Raw genomic sequence first — 21802 nt, 5'->3', positions numbered from 1 at the left:
TTTTTGAACATTCAGGATTTTCCAGGGTTTTTTAAATAGGAACAATTAATAACTTTTTCATTTTTGGCATGCTAAATTATTTATAGGAAATGTGCATATGTCTAACCTCTCAGTAATGTTACAATTCAGCAATACTACATATGTGTGTGCATGTATATAGTGCATATAAACATTTATGTATATGTGTATATTTATGCACATATGCGTATATATACATATATATGTGTGTAAATGAAATGTTTCTTATTTGTTTTTTAAGCACATTTCTAATATAATTGATTTCAAATAAAGACATTTTAGCTCTACAGTAAAGTGGCATTATAGTACTCTATTGATTGAGAAACACTGGCTTTTGGATGCATAGTTGGTTAACCAATAAAAACTACTTTTCTGAGTTGGATTAAGCTATAGTTTGCTTCCTGAAGTTGCGATTTCAACTCACCAGCCAACAAGTCAGCCTCTCGTCTTCCTGCTTCATAACCAACTCCCCAGCCCCTCTGAACTTGCCCTCTCCCTGCTCTGTTTTCACAGACGTTTTCTAGAGGTTAATAAGTGGATACTTAGCTTTAAGTAGGTACAGGAACTTGCACTTTCAATTCCTGTCCTTGGTGTGTGTCCACGTGTACATGTAACCCGTTCCTGATGGTAGTGGGACACACACACGGTGGGGACCTTTGTGCAGACTGCATGCATTATGGATGTGCCCCTGTCCCCAAGGTCTGCTGCAGTCGCCCTTGGGGGCGGGGCCCAACTCTATCCACTCTGCGATGCGTGGTATATAATGATGACCTTATAATCAACGTCCTAAGTGCCAAGAGCCCCAGGTGATGGCAAATGAACTGTCCCCTCCCCCATCCCGTCTGCTCCCTTTCCCATTCAACAAACAAACAAATAAACAAGGGAAAAAAAAAAAACACTCCAAACACTGGAAAGCAGCAGGCCAAAGCTCTTCTGCTGCAATGTTGGGTGAAAAGTGGCTGCTGAGGCTGGTCAGGAACCCAGCCCTGGCCCTGTGCCTGGCTGGCCTGAAGTCCTCACTGCGTTCCCAAGAATGCCACAGGCAGGCCCCCAGCTCAGCAGGCTGAGGTTCCATGTGCATTTGGATAAGATTTAATGTCTTACAGTTGGTTCACTTATGCATTTGCAAAAATACTACTCTATTGGTACCCTTTGAGAAAAATTCTATAACCGCTTTTGCTAAGTCTACTGTTTATTTTGTGAGAAATGACAGGCATTGCTAACTTCAAAATAAAATTATCTAAAATTTTAAGAATCCATTTTGTTCATTACTCTTGAGGAAATATCGGGAGTTACTCTCTAAATAGGCAGTATTCAATTTTTCTGGAAGTTCTCCTACGCGGTATCTAGTGGTGATTCTAAATCATATTACTAAAAGAATAGGGTTTGCCTCTTTCAAGGGGAGGGACACAGAGGAGCCCTTGGGGGGCTGCACGAGGCCACTAGACGTTTCACACCATCCCTTTAGGTCCGAGTGTGCACATTGATGCTAACACCCACAAGCAGGTGTCTAATGAGAACAGCTGATTCATTTAATGAAGGCTCCCAAGGCCTGGGTCTGACCTCAGGCAAGCAGTTCCACGTTCTGGCCCTGAGGTCAGTTACCTGGAGCGAGGCTCTCTGGGTTGGGAGGGCTCCGCGGATCCGGGGTGTTGGGAGGCGTCAGGGGGGCCTGCTGGGAGCCCCCTTCCAGGATGCTCCCATCCAGCTTCCCGTTCTGCATAGCGAGGCTGTGCTGCGTTGATGAAAGAAGAGTCTGTTGAGAACGCTCAGATGCGGGTCACCCTCCCTGGCACAGCGGAGCTTAGCACAGGCCCTTGCTCCTGAGCATTCTCCTGTGCCCGACCCAGACCTGCCTGCGAGCCCTGCTGTGCGCCAGGTCTGCCCCTGGGGCTTCACGTCCATCACTCAAGTTCAGGTCGAGCCTTCCTGTGAGGCCAGTGGCCGTGATTCCTGATGGGCACTAGTTGAATGATGTGGAGCTCTCTGGCCAAATACTGGGCTTAGGGTCTCTTATATTACCCTTGTATTTTGTAGCTGGGCTTTGGATTCTTTACTATGTAAAAATTTAAATATTAATATGAAATTTGAATAGTAGTTGCACATACCAAGTCCTCCCCCCACCGACAGAAGGAACAGTCACACTATAAATGCATGAATTTACAGAGGGAAAACTTTCAGAAAATAAAACACCTAAAAGAGATGGTTGTCTCAGGTTTTAAATGAATTATTTTGGTATTACAATTTGTATTTCTTCTATGGCAATGATATACTACCTTAAAACTTTGCATTTAAAAAGAGAAAAGCAGAAACTCTAATAGATTATGTACTCAGAAGTACAGCTGGGACTTACCCTTTTAACAAAGTATTTTCTTGATTATGTCTGAAAAACATGTATTTTGAAAAGAGGTGCCTAAGATCAAATCCAGAAAGAAAGATGTAGTGAAGAGCATGGCAGAGACTAACCCTGACCTTTGTTCTCTGTGAAATGTGTAGAAAACATTTACTAATGCCTCTTCATTTCTAAGTTTATTAGATTTTGTGACAAATATGCCTTTACATTTTCATACTTATTTAACCTTACAAAAATTTAGTAATAAAAGTCTGTTTTGTCCTAAAATTCAAATACCACAAAGGCCATAAACTCGGCTCCTGGCCTGATCAATGGGGAAGGAAGGAAAGGTGTCCTGGCCTGCGTGCTCCAGCCGCCTGTGTACAGGTTCACCTCCACAGGGTCCAGAAGGCCTGGTTTCCCATCAATAATGGTAATCAATAGATAATCCATAGAGTGCCCCCTTGTTAGTATTGTGCACATCCCAACATGTCACCACGCATCCCACCACCACATGCAACTGTCACGCACCAACAAACAAAGGAAAACACCAAAGGTTCTGCTCCGTCCTCTTCGAGCTGCTTAGCTCTGGCTTGGAGCAGTGTCGGTATAAAATGAGACGGTCGTGAACGGTCACCTTGGTGTCACACGGATCCTCCGACTCACTACTTGCCTGTTCTAGAACCATACACTTCCAAGAAGAGCACTATTGAGCAAGAGGAGTACAGTTCCAGGAGGTAGGACCTAGCTGTCTCTGCCTGAGGCTGACGTACACAGCAAAACATCAACCCTGTGAGCATCTTCAGCGCTTCAGCCCTGCACACCCACTTGCACCCCGCCTCACTCCACCAACCATCACACGGGCACTGAAGAGAGCCAAGCTGGCCTGGCACTCAGACCTGCCCATCGGGTCTCAGCGCCATCGGTTCTGGAGCGTCCACCAGTCCTCCTGCTGAGAACTCCCAGGTGCGGGTCACCTGGAAGGATTCCCCGTTGCTCCGTGCACCCCCTCTGTGCATCCCCAGGGTCGGTCACTCTGTCCCTGCAGCCTCCCAGGTCTGTCCTCCTGCACTCCACCGTGTAGGTCTTAGTGTATTTCGCTCATCACTCCTTGTCCCCTGGGAACAGGGTTCACCCATTCGCTTGCACTGTTCAGGGCCGCCCGTGGAGTGTTTGCTGGAAATGTAATGAGCAAATCGTGCCCCACGTGTCCCTGGGGGCTATTTAAACACAGGGCCTCCTTCCCACTTAGGTCTTGGCCACATGCCGCGTTTCACACTCTTCCTCTGGGGTCACCTACATGTCCCTGCCACTCAGGCTCTTCTGGGGTCACCTGCCTCCTGTCTGAGTCCCAGGAGCGCTGCTCCCTCAGGGGGCCTGGGCGAGGTGCTTCTGAGCGCGGCCTGAGTCCTTCCTACAGGCTGCTCCCTGCTGGCGACCAGTGAAAGGCAGAGTGGCCAGTCCCAGGTCCCACCCTTCCTCCTGGGTCTGCTCCCTGCCTGCAGACGCCCCTCCTTCCCAGCTGCTTCCTCCCATCTCTTCTCAGTCATCCCACGCCCCAAGTTCCACCGGAGGCTGTCTCCAAGCCTCTCCCTTCCGTCTGACCATCCTCACCCCCAGGCCACTCCACACCAGCTCAGCACAGCGTTTTGTTCCTGCATCTGTGTCACCTGTGTCACGTTGGGTCCCCAACTGGTCCACAGTCTGGTTTGAATCTAACAGAGCCCAGTCATTATTTTTCCTTTGCTCTATGATAAAGTTTCGCTTAAACACGACTTTTGATAATCAATTGCTAAAGGCAAAGCACTGTCACATACACACATACACACAACGCTTTGCAGTTTGAGTTTAGATCCTGAGTGTTCAGCTTAATTGACTAGTTTTTTTTTTTAACTTCTGAATCTATAATACCCATTAAAGTGGAAATTTCAGGCCAACTTTTAAATAAAAGCACAGCTGAGGTGAATACAGGACACTCCAATGCACAGTGGAGAGGTGAGCGCCTTCTCTGACCACCAGTGATCTCCTAGGGTACAGGTCTAACCTTCTCCCCTCCCCGGGGACTGACAGTGGACAGGAAGTCACTCACCTCTCCCCATCAGTCCCTGTTATCAGGAGATGCCTGGACCCCACTGCCACTGCTACATCCAAGGGAGAGCCTCTACGGTCAGGAGGGACCGCCTCAGCTAGCCCCGGCCTCACACTACAGCATCCCAGGTCATCTGTGGTTCCCTGCACAAGAGCCGGACACAGGAAAATGCATCTCTCTATGTCTTAGGTAAGCTGACCGTGGACAATTTAAAGCTGGAAGTGCATCTTATAGGTCACAAACTTGTAAGGTTTATTTTTGGCACTGGGTATTGAATCCAGGGATGCTTCACCACAGAGCCACACCCCAGCCCTTTTTATTTTTTATTTTGACACAGGACCTTGCTAAGTTGCTGAGGTTGGCCTTGAACTTGCAACCCTCCTGCCTCAGCTTCCTGAGTCCTGGGATTACAGGCACGTGTTACCACATCCAGCATAAGCATGTGACTTAAAATGTGACATGGTGTCTGTTAAAATATCATTGGGAAAAAGTGGGATTCTTTTGGGTGTGTTCTGTACTTTGTGCCAAATACATAGAAGTCATCTTTTGAACAAAATAAATATGTATTCAGAATCCCAGTTTATTTAGTATGGTCTCATTTCAAAATGACTTTTCATGGTGTGCTGGCATTTCTCAAGAGTCCTGGAGATCAGGAGATGTCGGAAACAGAGGGAAGGTCTTCATCTGACTCACCCTCTGTCTCGTGGCCTGGTGCTGTTTTCCTCGTGTTCTTCCCGTGCCTTAGTCCAAGAAGTAAGGCAGTTCAAAACGGGCTCAGGCAGCCTGCGGTGTTTCTCCACTTCTTTTCACAAACACACATTTCCTGTATTTATTATTTGTATCCCAGAAAGTAAATGTGGTTTGAATTTGCCAGTGGCCCTCAGTAGGAGCATAAGCTCAAAGCTGAATTCATGCCTTTTGTTTTTAAAATAATATTTGCTGTTTGAATAAATAGAATTGATTGTGAAGGATTTGATTTGGATTTTCAACAGTGTGAGGTCCTAAACGTCAGACTAAAATAGGGTCACAGGGGTGATAATTAGATCATGATTTTGACAATACTATAGCTCAAGGGAAGCATAAAGTGTGTTCCAGAAAGTGGTTGATACATTAGACTGACATGTGTGACATACAAAGATGGTTCAAGGACCGATCGCAAGCTCACAGTTACTTTCTGTCAGTGGTATTTGGTTTCTTCCTTACTAGATGGAAGCTGTGTTTACTTTGCTTAATTAATTAATTAGTATCATTACTTTTGTAAGGGGGATTGAACCCCAGGGTACTTTACCACTGAGCCACACCCTCAAACCTTTGTATATTTTTATTTTGATACAGGGTCTTGCTAAGTTGCATAGGTCCTTGCTAAGTTGCTGAGACTTTCCTTGAACTTGTAATCCTCCTGCCTCAGCCCCCCGAGCCACAGGGATCCCAGGTTTGGGCCACTGTGCCCAGCTATCTATCTGTGCTTGAACTCCCCACATAGTACCTAGAACGTAGCAGGTGCTCTGTAGATGTTGGCCACAGTGTAAATGGATAAGTGGAGCTTGATCTGGAGGAACACAGCTGTCAGCACACCCGTGGCATTTTTGAAGGTGCCCCCAGTCGCCACTGCACCTGAGGAACACTCACCCTGGGAAGTGGCTGGTGTCTGTGGCTGGTGTCTGTCTGTTTAGGGTACCCACAGGTCTCACGCAAGATCAGAGGCCGCTCATTGTTCCTGTCAGAAGGCATCTTAGGGAGCGGTTTCCTCATTTTACAGATGAGGAAACAAATCCAGAAAGGCAAAGAAACTTCAAATTAACTGCAGATCACAGGCCGGTGGCAGAGGCAGGAGGGCCGCCTGCTCCAGGCAAGGCTGAGCCCTGGGAGCTGGCCTTCAGGCTTCAGAGCTTCCCAAATGACACTCTCATCATTCCTAGAGAGAGTCCCTCTCATCAGATTCTAAGTGGGTTCCACAATTCAGTGCAAAGGGACTCTGGGCTGCTTACTGCGGAGTTATTTACCAGCATTTGGTTGCTGATTTCAGCCTCTTTGGGGCCGTTGTATCCAACAGTGCCCAGTTTTCTAGGAAGAGCGATGATTTCTCACAGCGTGTCCGGATTTTTGGGGTGTCCAGAACACTGCCCCTGGAGCCAATGCAGATGCTGGTGACCCGAGTACATGGGCCCAGAGGGAACTTTCCTGTCTCGTGGCCCCTTCCTCCAGACCTGTGGTCAGCACACCGTCCGTGGAGATCAGGAGGAATTTAAGCAGACTGGCGTTGTTCCTTCTCCAGATGCCTAATGTTCAGGCCATTTTTCAAGATGTTCCTAAGGCACCTTATTATTCCACCAAGTCTCCTCATGAAAGCAGGCGATTCCTTCCTAACCAGGCTCTAAGGTGGAATGGGGGTCCCTCTTCAGCTCTCACAGTGTGAGCACAGGCACTTTCTGACGGGAGGACACTGTGCATTGTCACAGTGGACGTGGCGTCACGTGGCTCTGTCAGCCCATCAAGTGGTCCTTCACAACTGGTATGCTGCAGTTGGGCATGACTTGAAGTCCACTGGAACTCACAACCAAGTTGGGTTGAATCCAAGCTTGTTGAAGAGTGCTCATTAATGTGAAAAACATCTCGTTACCATCGTGTGTTTCTGTGCGGTGCTGGGGATTGAACGAGGTCTCATTCATGCTCTACCACTGAGCTCACCCCTGGGTCCCTGGTCCCTCACCCCTGGGTAAATTAAATTTTTAATTTAAAATGTTTTAAGAACATAGCAAAGTGAAGAGAAACTTGAGGAATTAATGAGATGTGGTTTATGGGTATAGATATTGCATTCTATATTTGTTTTAGTAATTCTGGTAAAAGAACCTAGTAGATCAGTCTGCTCAAAACAAGTGGCCATCCATCCACAACCTGCTGGAGAGGCAGGTGGGAGCATTCATAAATCTGCAGGTGGACAGCAGACCTTCCCAACTCTGGAAGGAGACTACCACAGGAAGTGTCCAGGTTAAGTCTTCAGGTAGACTGCAGCCCTTCCATCTCCAGGTGACTTAGCACAGGTGGTGTCCAGGTAAGCCTGCAGGTAGACTGCAGACCCCCAGCTCCAGGAGACCTAGCCATGGAGCACCTTTGTTGTGGTCCCCACTGTCCCTCCCACGGTTTCTCTGACTCTTTGTGCCTGGTAGTTGAGAGTTCCTTCCTCAGCAATTGCTCTAATGGCGTGTCGGGGACGATCGTGTCGCCACAATAGGTAAGGCAGGGCTGCATTAGTTAATTTGTTATCAGCTTTCAGCTGGGCAAACCTTTGTCTAGAGTTGTGTCGGCTGTGGTTTTGTCACTGACTGGCACCAAGCTTCCCTACAGGATGTGGACAAGTGCTAGAGTAGCCCTGGGTCAGTGGCTCCCAGAGTCTTGGGGGCAGGGGTAGGGCATTTAGCCAGACTGTGCTTGTCCTCGCTTTGGGGATCACTGTGTGCTTGGAATGTGTTTGCATCCCAAACATTCAACTGGTGGCGATAAGACCCTGGAAACTTTTAGCCCTGCTTCTCCCCACTCCCTCACCCTGGCTTTGCCGAAAGAAACGAGCTCCTGGTGCCAAGTCTGCAGGTCACAATGTCCCTATTGAACCCAAGCTTGCTCACACCATATATCATGCTTCTTTTGTTTCTCCACTTAAGGTATTCATTACCACAAAAAACAACGTCTCACAGATTCAACTGGAAGAAAGTATGTAGAGCAACCTGTTTGGGAGTCTAGTGAGGCAGGCACACGTGGCCCACTGGTTTAGACAGCAGCGTCAGTTATACCTACGTTTCTTTGTACTTTAGTTTCATACTGGAAGTTCTCAAACGTGTACTTGTCAGACCTTCTCTGACGCATCTTAAACAGCCGGGCGCCGCGATTGCCGAGGTGGGATAACTCCTCCACCATGATGTCTCTGGGGACGCTGACCTTCTTGCCCAGGTCCATGCTGCCTGCATCTGCAACACAAGGTGCACATGCATGAAAACCTGCAGGGAGTGTCCCTGCTCTGGGCTCTAGAGCCACGCCTGCTGCTGCCCGGGACCGAGGTGCGGCTCTGCAATGGCAGCCCTGGGGAAACCCTGCCCGGCTCCTGACTACCTGCAGGAGTCCGGATGCGTCACTAACTTTCTCACCTCTGAAGTGATGATGAGTTCTCAAAGGCTTGATATGAGAAGGGAACGGGAGGCTTCCTGCAAGCCCTGGTGTGGGGCTGGCCAGCAGAGCGGGTGGAGCAGAGCACGCTGTCCTTGCTGCAGGCACAGTGTGGCCTTGTCATATGGGGTGCTCTGACAGTGCCCTTCACAGCTGTCCTAACAGGCCGTTTTTCTCCCCGCCCCCCTGTGTTTTTGTGCCAGCCCGAGCCATGCCAAGCCCACTGGGGGCTCCCAGAGCAGCTCCCGGTCACCTCTGGGAGCTCCTCCCCTGGAGTCTCCTCTGCAGTTGTCCCTGCCTTGCACGTTCCCATGACACAGAATCCCTCTATGGTCTGAGCTCTCTCTAGGTTTCAGTGCTGTGTCCTCAGTATCTCTAGGGTGTCGTGCTGTGTCCTTAGTAAACGAGTGTCAGTCCCAGCTCTAATAAGCTTTTCCTACATCCAAAGACATTGAACTCTTCCACCTGCTTCTTGAGTCAGGAGCACAGTTTGGCACAGCCGACTGCAGGCTGCTATTTAACGCACAGGAAGAAAAATTATTTTGTGGAAGCAACGTTGTCAGATGGTGAGACACATAGACCTTGATTCTGAGGTCTTCGGTAGTGCTTAGGGTGAGACAACAGACTTATTTATTAGATATGCCCCATTTTGCTTTGAAAAAGCTACTTTATATTCTGAGACCACATTGAGGAGCGCTCCACCAGTTATGAGAGTCATAATAATATCAGGACTTGTACTTCTGGGAAGGTGGGGATGCCCTTCCCAGCCCGTCTGGAAGGCCCACTGACAGCTGAGATGCTGCAGGTAAAGCACTGCACACCCTGAAGCATGGAGGGAGGCAGCTGTGCCGGGCGGGACCCGGGAGGGGCAGGGGTGGATTCTCTGTGTGTTTCTAGCCCCAACCACCTGGGCCCTGCAGCTGAGGTCAGAGAGCCTTCGCACCAGCCCAGGGCTAGGAGGCGTTAGGGTCTGTAAACAAGTCTGGATGGCGCCTGGCATTTTGCAGAGGGAGTGGTTCGTGAAGTCACGCCAGCGAGCCATTGAGTGTGGAGATTCCTGATGGGTTGACTGCTGTATCTAGTTTATGCTAATTAGATCAGCTGTGTGGAATGTAGATAGACCCCTCCTGTCCTACAATAAAGGGCTCCCACTCCTGCTGTATCAACCTACACAAGTTGCTCGTCACCCCCCGGTTATTTTCCTGCAGCCGGACTGCGGCAAGGAGGAAGAGGACTTAGCAAGGCAACGGGACACTGTAACAAAGGCCTCTCTCAGTAACGCACCAGGAGACCCTGACCTCACCCTCCGCGGCCACCATGTCCACAAGGAGAGCCAGAGTTTTGTTCTGAAATCAGGAGGCTGAGCTGAAGCTGGGACAGTCCTTATGGCCAATACCAAACTCTGCCTCCCGGTGATGTGTGCAGACTGTGAGAGCCCACCCTCCATCCACCCGCAAGTAACGAGGAGACCTGAGCTGGAGTCGGCCCAAGCAGGGAGCCCCAGCTCCCACCTGACCCTGTGCAACCAGCCCCTCTCACAGTGAAAACAGAAGAAAGGGCAGTGCCCTTGCATCCCCAGGGAGGGCAGGAAGAGCCTGCAGAAGAGGAGCAGGGCCAAGCGGGAGAGCCAGGGCATCACCCCTTCCTGGGGTGTGGCCAGCGTTGAGCTCCACAGGGAGCACACACTCACCCTGAAGTCTCTGTGTCTGCGAACCCCTGAAAAACTGGGCAGCAATACAGAAATGGGCCATTTCAATATTTAGTTCTAGAGTCAAAATAGCAAGTGTCCTTTAGGTTTAAAATATAATAAAAAAGGAAAGAGATGGTATTCCTGAATTAGTTTGTTGTAAAACCAAGAGAAAGGGGAATCTGTCTCCAAGTGCGTCTGAAAAGGACCCAGTTAGCAGAGAAAGAACAGGACACTAATATGGAAAATCAAAGTCCAGGCTTTGCCAATCCAGCCTTTTCTAGAACTACGCACTCTGTTGTGGGATTACCTATTACAAATAATGCTTTGGGGGCTGGAGTTGTGGCTCAGTGGCAGAGCGCTTGCCCGGCACATGTAAGGCACTGGGTTTGATCCTCAGAACCACATTAAAAATAAATAAAGAAAATGAAGGTATTGTGTCCATCTATCGCTAAAAAAAAAATATTTTAAAAAATAATCATGCTTTTAAACAAAATTAAGATTTTCCTGAGAAACCTTCCCAACAGGATATTCTCAGAAACTAGCCAACACTCCAAGAAGCAGCCGCCAGGGACACAGAGGTTGAGTCGGTCCTCCCGGGCAGGCCTGCCTCCTCACACCGGGCCTCCGACCTCAACAAGAGGCCAGAGCAGGCCCTACTTCTGCTGGCTCCATCCCCTGCTGCTGCCAGTTGGAGCAACGTGAAGGACAGCGTGCAGGAGAGTGGTTCCGGGTGTTGCTGGTGGAATAAGTTTGACTCGAGGGCCACGAGACAGAAGCCAGAGGTGTGTCTATCAATTCCCTCTTCCAACAGCCCTGTCGTGGTCACACCACCAGTGCTTCTAAGAGGACCTTGTGACCTAGGTGATCACCACCACCTGGCCCTGGAGGTCGACGACAGTCTCCGGGCCACTGTGGATGGAGGCGGGGACGCGACCTGGGAGGACAGGAGCCAGCAGGGTGCTTTGCTGGCAGATGTGCCAGGGCTGCTCTGCCTGCCGAGGGGATCAGACTGTGCAGGCACCACTGGCGAGTCCTGGTAGAACGTGGGGCCAGGCTCTGCACCAAGCCCACCCCAGGGCCTGTGGACCTCCTGGGAACCTCCCCCGTGCCACCAGGGGACTCGCTCTGGTCTTGTGCTGCGCTCAGCAGGCCCAGTTTCTGCCTGGCTCCTCTCACTCACTGACTGACTGAGGTCTAAAATGCAGATTGAGGCTAGAGTCCCAGCCAGGGTGAGACCCAGAAGCCAGGGAGGGGGATCCTCAAAGGGGAAGAGGAGCAGACAGAAGAGGAATTTGAGATCGCATTTACCCCCAAGGCCTGCACCTTTGAGTCCATAGGAAAGTCACTCCTCTCTGGCAGTGTGCCCATGTCACTCATGCTACCGTGGGAGGAAAGGTGCCACGGGAGCCACAGGGAGCCTACGGCCTCCAGGGAGGGCACCTGGAGAAAGGAGCCGCTGTCAAGGCCCGTGTCTGTGACCATCTCTGCACCGGAGAGGAGAAGCAGGCAGAAAGGAGGAGGAGGAGTCGCGCTAAGGACTGACTGCCCACTCTTCTTACTAATCAGGCCACGCCCTCCTTGACCCTCCTGCCTCCTGCTCCAGCGTCCACCAGGGCTGGCAGGGTCAGAAGCACTGGAAGACGCAGAGCCGGTGCTGGTTCGCAGGCGTCCACGGACGGCGGTCGAGGGCTCTGTGAGCCAGCGTCACTCACCGTGGACACAGCGGTGTTAAAATTAAAGTAGGTGAGCATAACAATTAAGCAAATTCCATCAAGAACCAGCCGTAGGGGGCTTGTGGCTCAACAGTAGAGCGCTTGCCTAGCAGGTGCAAGGCCCTGGGTTCAATCCTCAGCACCACATAACAATAAATTTAAAAAATAGAGAACAAGCAGTAATAAACAGTATCATCTCAGGATTCTTCTGCCACTTTTTCCAAGAGGGAAGCTCGTGGGATGACTTACGTCTATTGCATCTGCCTGGGGCAGCAGGTGTTTGCTCTGCTGTTCTGCAGCAGAGGATACTAGAGTGAGCCAGTGTCCCCTGAACCCACATCTGCATGTGCTGCGTCTTTGATGGCAGCTTGAGTTAGACACGAGGAGTCTTCACACCACAGAATCTGCACAACTGCCCAAATCAAGGTATTTTCTACCAGACACTCAGCTGTTAAATATTGGCAGCACAGAGTTGGACACACCATGAATACTGGGTATATGTTGAGTCAACACAGTGAAAGACAAGCAACACAATCAACCTGCCGAGGTTGTCCTCTTCCCCTTCCTGGATCTGGAACGGCAGCCGGATGGATATCTAGGACCACCGGGGGCTGGGAAGGAGGACCTCTCACTCACTCCTCCAAAGTCAAAGGCACAGTGCCAGAAAGGTCTGGGGCTGCAGCCCTCGGTCACACATGTGACTCTCCAACTGTGGGAGGGCCACTGTGTGCTGGGGATCCAGGCCTGTCCCTCCTGTCACTCCTCCACCTTCACCTTCAGGGGACAGGGCCACTGTGTGCTGGGGATCTCGGCCTGTCCCTCCTGTCACTCCCCCNACCCTCCCAGGGGCGAGGGCCACTGTGGGTGAAGATCTATGCCTCTCACTCATTTCTGAGTCTTCCTGTGTGGCATGCTGTTGCTGAGCACAGAGATCCCACGTTCTGCCCTCCTCTGCCCATAAATGGACACCCTGTGTGGGGTCTGAAGGCGTGTTCATCTTTGCTTGGTAAGTTACAGCTCCAACCCCAGCTACTCATGCTGCCCTCGTGCCTTTCAGGTTGTGTTTGTGGCATTAGGTCATCTGTTGAGAATAATATGGTCAAGCATGCTTCACTACTGATGTCAGCCACAGTGGTCAGCACTGAGGTCGGTCAGTGGATCCAATCTGCACTTTACACTGACGTCCGCCTGCAGTTATCTGGAGGACAAAAGACCTTTCAAACAGCCCCCCATGGATGCCTGGCTTCAGCAGTCCTGACATGGGAAAGAAGAGGTGAGCCCTGGCAGGCAGCTGTGTTGTGGGCGTGTTGACTTAATTCAGAAGCCTGATGGAGGCACAGAGATCCGGCCTGTGCTTGTGTAGGACACTTTCATCTGTCCACAGGAAGACAGATAGATATATTATACAGCTGGACGCAGTTGCCACACTAGTAATCGCAGCAACTCAGGAGGCTGAGGCAGGAGGATCACAAGTTCAAAGCCAGCCTCAGCAACTTTACAAGGACCTAAGCAACTTAGTGAGACTCTGTATCAAAATAAAAATATAAAAAGGACTGGGAATGTGGCTCAGTGGTTAATGCTCCTGAGTTCAATCCCTGGTACAAGAAAGAAAGAAAGAAAGAAGGCAGGCAGGAAGGATGGAAGGAGGAAGAGGAAAGAAAGAAAAGATATATCGTGCATAATACAACATAGTATATAATATATATAACATTAAAATCACAGTCTAGACTACAATTCAGAATAATGCCTGATAAGATTCTAATTGATAAAATTTACTGACATTTTTTTTCTAGATAAAAAGATTTAAGAACCCACCTGGATTTTTTATTTTCCTATTTCATGTATCTTTGTCTTAATTTGACTTTTCAGACTATTTTATAAAATCTTTGGAAATTTGCCATTAATGAAAACACTAGTGCTGCATAAACCCCTAAGCGTTTAAGAAATGAGTAACCAATGTGTGGAATTACACAGACAGAACCATCAGCTACTGTGACAGAATCCAAATGCAACCAGAGAGAACTATATCAGAACTATGTTAGACCCGAGAAAGACCGGGGAGAACAGCTGGGACGAGGCTCGCAGTTTGGGCTTTGTGGTAAAGCAGGATTGGGCCGGTCCTCTGGGACCAGTGTCCTGGGTGCCCTGTCAAGTCCGATGCTCAGGAAGCCTGAGTCCACCAGGTGTGACTGTTGGCCAGGCTCAGATACCCAGGTGTGCGGCCGGCTCTGGCTTCTCTTGGTTTTATGCGAAGGCTGATGTGGAAAGGTAAACCCCACAGAGGCCTAACCCTAACCCTAACCCTAACCCTAACCCTAACCCTAACCCTAACCCTAACCCTAACTCCCGAAACTGTCCACGGACTCCTCTTCTGTCCCTCCAGCATTTCACCTTTGACCCCGGGTAGGTGAGGCTGTCCTGGTGTCCTTGCTTGAAGGTTGAAGGTGTGATTCACTCTCCCAAGACATTCGTGCAGAGAAAGGCTGCTGGGGAGTCTTTCCTCCGAAGTCTGAGCCTGGACTCCATTTTCCAAAGGGCCCTGGGACTTGGGTCAACACTGCGGTCTCCTTGCACTGGTGGAGAGGGTGGCTGAGGCCTGACTGCCAAGCCACTCAGGAGTCGGAATCTGGGAGGACGGAGCTCAGGGGAGCTCTCCTGGCCGCCTTCCCCCTGAGGAGTGGGAGGCTGGTGGGAACCCAGCCCGGGTTCCATGTCCACAGGAGCGTTGCCTTTAGAACAGGCTTCCTGTTTTCAGACCACAAAGCAAACTCTCTTCCTGAAATTACCAAAATAATCTGCCCAGTTCTTGTCTGTCTGCCCGGGGAAGCTGCTGCCAGTGAGGAGGAAAACACCCACAGGGCCGGCGGGGACCCTGCGGGGGCGCCTGCAGGCCCGGCTCTGCCCTCCTGTCTCTGAAGCCCGCTGAGCTGTCAGGCAGCCCCGGCTGCACTCAGGCAGCCTCTGCAGCCTCACCCCGGGGCCTGTAGGTTGACTCCTTCCCATCCACGGTCACCCACTGCTGCCACGTCCGTCTGTCCTGCCTCTGCCCACTGTGCCGTCCGTTCTTGTCAGGCCATGCTTCCTGTCCTGTATCTTCCCCTCTGCTTTCAGTGTTGAGGTTTGAAATGAGGGGAGGACCTTGGCTGGTCCTGGGAATTAGGCGTGGACTCCGGGTGACAGGATGGGCTCCAGCATCCCCCACTGACCCCTGTGCAGAATGGCTAGATGCCTCTTGTGTTCCTGTCTCTTGCAGTAGCACCTGCTAGATGCCAGCAGCTGCAGCTGAGAACCCTTTGCAAATGTGCAGGGGCTTCTGTGGATCTGTCATTCAACACTGCCACACAGCCTGGCCCGGGCACTAGTGCCATCTTGGGGATCCTGACGGTGGCCATCCTTCGACACAGCAAGGACACGATGAGGAGGAGGGGCCACCTGAGAGCCCTTGTTGTGGGCGTGTGGCATATTTGCTCCATGGACACAATTTGACCCCAGCTCAGAGGGGATCGTGCTGGACTTGGTGCAGTCGTGGTGGCAGGGGAGCCGTCTACCTTTTAGCAGCCATCCTGCACCCTGGCACTCGCACTGGCCTGGGCAGCGCCCTGAGGCTGTTCCTCCCTCACGGCTCTGGCCTCTCCCCGCGAGGCCCTGGTGGGGTTCCCATCTAGTGTCTAGAGGGCCCTGGCTTTGCTGGCCCTGGCTCCTGCTCGTCCTCCTCCTGGGGCCGAGTGTCTCTGGCGTGTGACGATAATGCAAGACGACATCCTGCCTCACCGGGGAGGAGGAAGGGGTCTGGAGACACCCTGCTCCTTGCATTTTCACGGAGGGTGGTCCCGCCCACTGGGCTCATTTTGTTTCATAATCAAGATGAAAACGGTTGCACACTTTATCTGAGATCACGCAGAGGGCTGCCTCCGTGTCTCTGGAGGCTTCAGGGCGTAGTCCCCAGGATGCTCACGTGTCCCTTCTCCATCCTCAGAGGGAGAGCACTGCCACCTCCAGAGGCAGGCCGCTGTGACGTCCCACGAGAGCCGCGAGCCATGGAGGAAAGGGGGTGGGAGGGTTTCCTCAGGCGACAGCCCTGGTCACCCCACACCATCTGAGCGCTTGGGACTGGCGCTCACCCGCAACGGGAGGGTCACCAGACGGTGGGTGGCCAGGGTCCCCTTGGCGGAGCAGTGGTTTGAGGGTTCTGCCCTCTAGGGAATGATAGTGTTTCCCCTTTACATTTCCCGGGAACAATAGTTACATTGTAAAGAAGTAGAAAGGCCTGAGCCTGAGCCGGCAGGAGAACCCAGGTTTGGAATGAGAGCACAGCAGAGGGGCTGATTTAGGCAGGACTTCCAGGAAATAATGAAACAAGTTATCCACAGTCCAGTTTCAAGGTGAGCACTTTGTCTCAGACTCAAGCCGTGGTCTGAGTTCTGCCTTATTGACCAGAAAAACTGTATGAACAATTTCAAATAAACCACCTGAAGCAGGAAGCACAAAGATACAATTTAAAGAAGCCTGGATTTTGGAATTTTGTATCAGTACCAATTTGGTTCTGGTAGCTTGTTCAGAATTATTCTCCTTTTATTCTACTCTAACTCAACATCACAGTAAAACACGAGAACAAACTTCAGTCCAGGACAGTGATGGCGGTTTTACATCACAGAAAACAGAAAACCCACTAGACCACGGGACCTCAGCTGTCACCAGGCCGTATGGGTGCAGGAGGACGCTTGCTGGGGGTCATGCCACACAGCCACACAGCCTGGCCCAGGGCACTAGTGCCACCTTGGGATCCTAACAGTGGTCATCCTGAAGACTCAGGGAGGACATGGCGAGGAGGAGGGCCACCTGAGAGTCCCAGGTCATGGTAGGTGCCAAGGAGGACGCCGCTCACGGTCACCAGTGCCCCTGCGCCTCAGCCCCAGGCCTCGCTGGCTGTGGTGAAGGGCTGCGTCCCGTGCCACTGGCGGGACGGCTGGCAGGCCAAGTGCCACAGCGTGTCAGGGTGGCTCGCCTCGGCCCTTGCAGATCTGGGTACTCTGCTGAGCCTGGGACTGGTGCTGGCTCTGCTCATGGGCAGGATGGAATTCCCCTCACAGCCATCAGAATGCAAAGCCAGAGGCACTCGCAGAGCTTTACCAAGACGAGGTGGAATCCACTGGGAATGCCTCCCGTCTAACTATGGAAAAAGTGTCCCCAGTCAGTGTTTGGGGACTACCGGGACTTTTTCTGTCTTCCTCAGAAACGACAAGCAATCGTGGGTCTCGCACACAGGATGTTAGTGAGTCAGTATGACGTGGAGGCTGGCTGCGGGGCCAGACGAGCACACAGACAGGAACTCTCAGGGAACCGCAGCTCTTGGGGAAAGGGGGCAGAAGGAGGACCGGGCGTGCGGGTGGATGTGCCTGGAGACCAGCTGGTGCAAGGCCCGTCCAAGCAGGAGAGAAGGGCCAGGCCACAGCCAGCGAGCAGGACGGGCCTCAGCTGCTGCTCGCCTCAGCCCCCTGCAGTTGCTCATCCGAAAATAGCTCTCCGCCCAAGGGGGGACTGCACAGGCCTGGCAGCCACAGGCCGCAGCCCGGGGGGCTCAGGAGCCCCAGGACGCCGGCACATCAGAGTTAGTGTGAGCTGCTAGTGCCGCGGCCGCGCATCGGTACCGTTTCCGTGGACCTCCCTCATGATGGCGGACGCCTGCTGCCTCCTCCTCTTCACCAGGGCGCTGTGTGACAGCATGGAGCAGGTCCCTGTAGGCAGAGTGGGGCGTCACTGAGGCAGCCGCCCTCCCAGAGAGCTGCCCCATTCTAGCACTGCTGCTCTCTGTCGGAGGACCTGGCTGTGCATCCCTGTCGGGTGACATCTGGTGACAGGAGTGTCGGGCCAGTCCTTCCTGTGCACTCACACCATGTCCCCCAGCAGTGAGGGAGGAGAGCTGCCCGTCCAGGGTTATTTTTAACCCACCATTGTCTCCTTGGCCTTCGAGTGTACCCACGTCTGGTCCGTCCATCCCAGACAAGGGAGAGAGAGGGGGGCACCAGAACAAAGACGCCCCCGGTCAGCGCCTGACCACTGGCCCGCACAGCTGCCCCTCAGCCAGAGTGTGCTGTTGCACCCTGCCCTGAGCCTCCTGGACAGCGACCGGCAGCCCTCGGGGAGCGACGTACTCACCTTGCTGCTGGACGCTGGACGGGGCCTGGGAGCAAGGGCGATCCTGGAGGAGACCTGGAGATGGAGAAGATGGCGGAGATGGCGCTTGGGCCTGATGGGTTTTATCCTTGAACCTGGGACGGCATGGTCCCCAGCTCTGACTCGAGCGGGACTGAGCCTCTCTGAGGAGACTGGCATCCCACTGACCTCATGGACTATATATAGCACCAAATACTTCAGCTACTCATATCTTCCTGGCAGAAGAAAGGAACAGGGGAACATTAGCTTCTCTCCATTGTTCCAGCTTGTGAGATGTGAAGGAGGGTGCATCCACGGACCCGCAGAGCTCCTATCCCTCACCTTCTGTTGGAAGAGACCGCAGCCAAAGGGGACTTGAAAGACTTTCTACAGTGTGGTCCTTACGCTGTACCTCAGTCGAGGTGGCAAGAGACGTACCCGTGAATTAGAACAGAGTGGTGGGTCACTCATTAACTAAAATGAACACTATGGACAGGGACATCTCTGGAGACCTGTGGGCACCCACAGAGCTGGCCCTGAGTCAAGAGTGAACGTGGACGCTCAGTCCACAGAAGGCTTCACTCTTGAGGGTACGTGGGGGGCATTGTTAGGGACACGTGGCTGAGCAGGAGCCGAGCCTCAGAGATCAGGTGCTGCACCGTGGACCTCAGGTCCAGGGTTTCCGCAGACGGAGGACATGGGGCTGGAAGGTGGGCCACATCAGCCCCTGGCTCTGGAACAGGGCGTGCTCCCTTCTGGACTTCCGTTAACGGTCTCCCTGCTCTGGGAACTTGCCTCGCTCCTCAGGCCAGGGACACTGCTCAAAGGTGAGGCCGTCCCAAACCCTCCACAGTCTCCTGAACACAGTGCCACATGGAGTCCTCCCACCTTCCTCTGCTCCACGGCCCTTCCGGTTGTTTTGTTAGTCACGAGGAGTGACTGAAAATCCCAGACAGAAACTTAAGAGAAGACGGAGCCCTTCTCTCCTGGTAAGGCTGGGCTGGAGGTGAGGAAACCGGGGTCACCTGCTAACCTCTGCTCTACCTTCCAGAAGTGTGGGTCCCAGAGCCTCGTGGTCTGCCACTGCTCCTCAGCCTGCTCAGAGCTCAGGAAGCAGGACAGCGCCTGTCTCCCCAGCACACAGCTTGATGCTGGGCAAGGTCATCTGTATCCTCATGGGCAAAGGCAGTCATGCAGGCACAGGTGGCGCAAGAGGCTGAGTCGGGCTGTGCTCTGACTCTGAGAAGGAAGATGGTGGCTATGGGGTGAACACCCCAGTCTCTCCAAGTATGTTGACCGGAGTCTGCTTGTCCATCATCCCTCCACCTTTCTGTGCACCCATGTAATGTCTTTTTCCTGGTAAGATAGGGAGTCCCTGTGTCTTGGCTTCTCCAGTCCCTAGACTTGTGTCAGGCATGAGGTTGTGCTCAGGGGCCAGTGTACGATGGCAGGGCTGGGGTAGGTCGTGCAGTACATAGAAGGTTGGGTGGCTTTGGGTCCTCTTCTAGACACCATAGACACATGGGAGATGTGGCAGTGAGGTGAATGAACAGGGATGAGGTCAGGCAGGGGAGTGAGGCTGGAATAGGCTGTGTGTTCTTAAGCTGGCCGCAGGCCTCAGAGTGTGTCCTTGGGTTGGATGTAGGATGCAGAGGGCAGGCTTAGAGTGCAGGCTGCAGAGGGCAGGCTTAGAGTGCAGGCTGCAGAGGGCAGGATTAGAGTGCAGGCTGCAGAGGGCAGGATTAGAGTGCAGGCTGCAGAGGGCAGGATTAGAGTGCAGGTGCAGAGGGCAGGATTAGAGTGCAGGCTGCAGAGGGCAGGATTAGAGTGCAGGTGCAGAGGGCAGAATTAGAGTGCAGGCTGCAGAGGGCAGGATTAGAGTGCAGGTGCAGAGGGCAGGATTAGAGTGCAGGCTGCAGAGGGCAGGATTAGAGTGCAGGTGCAGAGGGCAGAATTAGAGTGCAGGCTGCAGAGGGCAGGATTAGAGTGCAGGTGCAGAGGGCAGGATTAGAGTGCAGGCTGCAGAGGGCAGGATTAGAGTGCAGGTGCAGAGGGCAGAATTAGAGTGCAGGCTGCAGAGGGCAGGATTAGAGTGCAGGTGCAGAGGGCAGGATTAGAGTGCAGGCTGCAGAGGGCAGGATTAGAGTGCAGGTGCAGAGGGCAGAATTAGAGTGCAGGCTGCAGAGGGCAGGATTAGAGTGCAGGTGCAGAGGGCAGGATTAGAGTGCAGGCTGCAGAGGGCAGGATTAGAGTGCAGGTGCAGAGGGCAGGATTAGAGTGCAGGCTGCAGAGGGCAGGATTAGAGTGCAGGTGCAGAGGGCAGGATTAGAGTGCAGGCTGCAGAGGGCAGGATTAGAGTGCAGGTGCAGAGGGCAGGATTAGAGTGCAGGCTGCAGAGGGCAGGATTAGAGTGCAGGGTGCAGAGGGCAGGATTAGAGTGCAGGCTGCAGAGGGCAGGATTAGAGTGCAGGCTGCAGAGGGCAGGATTAGAGTGCAGGCTGCAGAGGGCAGGATTAGAGTACAGGTGCAGAGGGCAGGATTAGAGTGCAGGCTGCAGAGGGCAGGATTAGAGTGCAGGTGCAGAGGGCAGAATTAGAGTGCAGGCTGAGGAAGCAGGGTTAAAGTGCAGGCTGCAGAGGGCAGGCTTAGAGTGCAGGTGCAGAGGGCAGGATTAGAGTGCAGGTGTAGAAGTCAGGGTTAGAGTGCAGGCGCAGTGGGTAGGGTTAGAGTGCAGGCTGCAGAGGGCAGGCTTAGAGTGGAGGTGCAGAGGGCAGCATTAGAGTGACCTATTGCGATTGCTTCTAGGCAGCCATTTAAGGTGAAATTGTTTATTAGGTGTCCGTAAAAACTCTTTTGGCCAAGCCTGTGAATTCGCTTCCCTCTGGAGATGTTTGATTGCCTGGTGTTCCTGGATCCAGCACTTACGTGGCCTCCATTACTCAAGCTGCTTGGCCCTTGAAATCCGCATCTGTAAGATGGAGTTTTCAGGACCCACCACAAGTCACGAGGATTCCCACGTAACGTGGGCAGCAGTGCCTTGTACTTAGTCCCTTTGGCAGTGTACTCTTCCTCTTCCTCTTACCATCCCTGCAACGTGGACAGGTTTAGATGGAGCCTCAGGACCGTGAACTAGGTGGTTTAATAAGGAGTAAAAACACTTGAAGGAGGCCCCCTTTCCCATGGTGGTGTTCGCAGTTCTAAAGAAACAGCATCAACAATCATTTTTGTTAATTTTGGTTTCCAAAATTAAAACAGATATTTTTAAAGGTTTTTTAAAGTTATACAGGATATGATATATTGTTTTTGTTTATTTTACTTTCCCAAATGGACTTAAAATTGTCTTGCTTCATTTTTTAAACTCACTTTCAGGTGCTAGCTTGCTGGTGGCCTAGTTATTAAAGGTTCAGAGGAGGGAAGACTGGACGGCTGGCCTGAGTGTCAAGCAGCGTGTGCAGACCCTGCAGCTTGGGACACGGCCGCGGTGGGTGCTCAGAGCACCTCAGTTCTGTTGGAAAGCTGCTGGCACCACCAGGTCTCTGCTCCCACTGCACAGGGTCCAGCAGAGGCTGAGCCCCAGCTGGAGTGTGTTACCCCATTCTCCTTTGTCCCCACCCCTCGTCCCCAGGGAGGCCTGCAGGTACCCTTCCCGA

At 52.3% G+C, this 21802-nt stretch overlaps 1 protein-coding gene and 1 long non-coding RNA gene across 4 annotated transcripts in view; both read right to left on the bottom strand.

The window, feature by feature from the left end:
• The window catches only part of Myoz2 (myozenin 2), a 31093-nt gene extending 12766 nt beyond the window's left edge, over positions 1-18327 (bottom strand). The window contains exons 1-4 of one of the 3 annotated variants that reach the window (XR_007351490.1): positions 18156-18327; positions 17648-17734; positions 8232-8401; positions 1624-1753 (exon numbers count right to left, since the gene is read on the bottom strand). Coding sequence is in view for 2 of the 3 variants with exons in the window: in XM_015507293.2 (XP_015362779.1) it covers positions 1624-1753; positions 8232-8401; positions 17648-17723 (376 nt within the window). In the remaining variant the exon portion in view is untranslated. Of the gene's footprint in view, positions 1-1623; positions 1754-8231; positions 8402-8578; positions 8712-17647; positions 17735-18155 lie in introns of those variants that run through there. The other 2 variants (XM_015507293.2, XM_048813922.1) reach the window with 2 other exon arrangements.
• LOC125619932 lies at positions 13677-15259 on the bottom strand. The gene is made up of 2 exons (XR_007351491.1): positions 14344-15259; positions 13677-14284 (listed from the first exon to the last, which is right to left on the bottom strand). It is a non-coding gene; the product is annotated as an uncharacterized LOC125619932 (long non-coding RNA).
• Positions 18328-21802: the final 3475 nt, after the last annotated feature.

The sequence above is a fragment of the Marmota marmota genome, unplaced genomic scaffold, assembly GCF_001458135.2.
Source record: "Marmota marmota marmota unplaced genomic scaffold, marMar, whole genome shotgun sequence".
In the NCBI taxonomy this organism is placed as follows: Eukaryota; Metazoa; Chordata; class Mammalia; order Rodentia; family Sciuridae; genus Marmota; species Marmota marmota.
The sequence above is the reverse complement of the archived record's forward strand: the minus strand, read 5'-3'. Positions and strand labels throughout refer to the sequence as shown.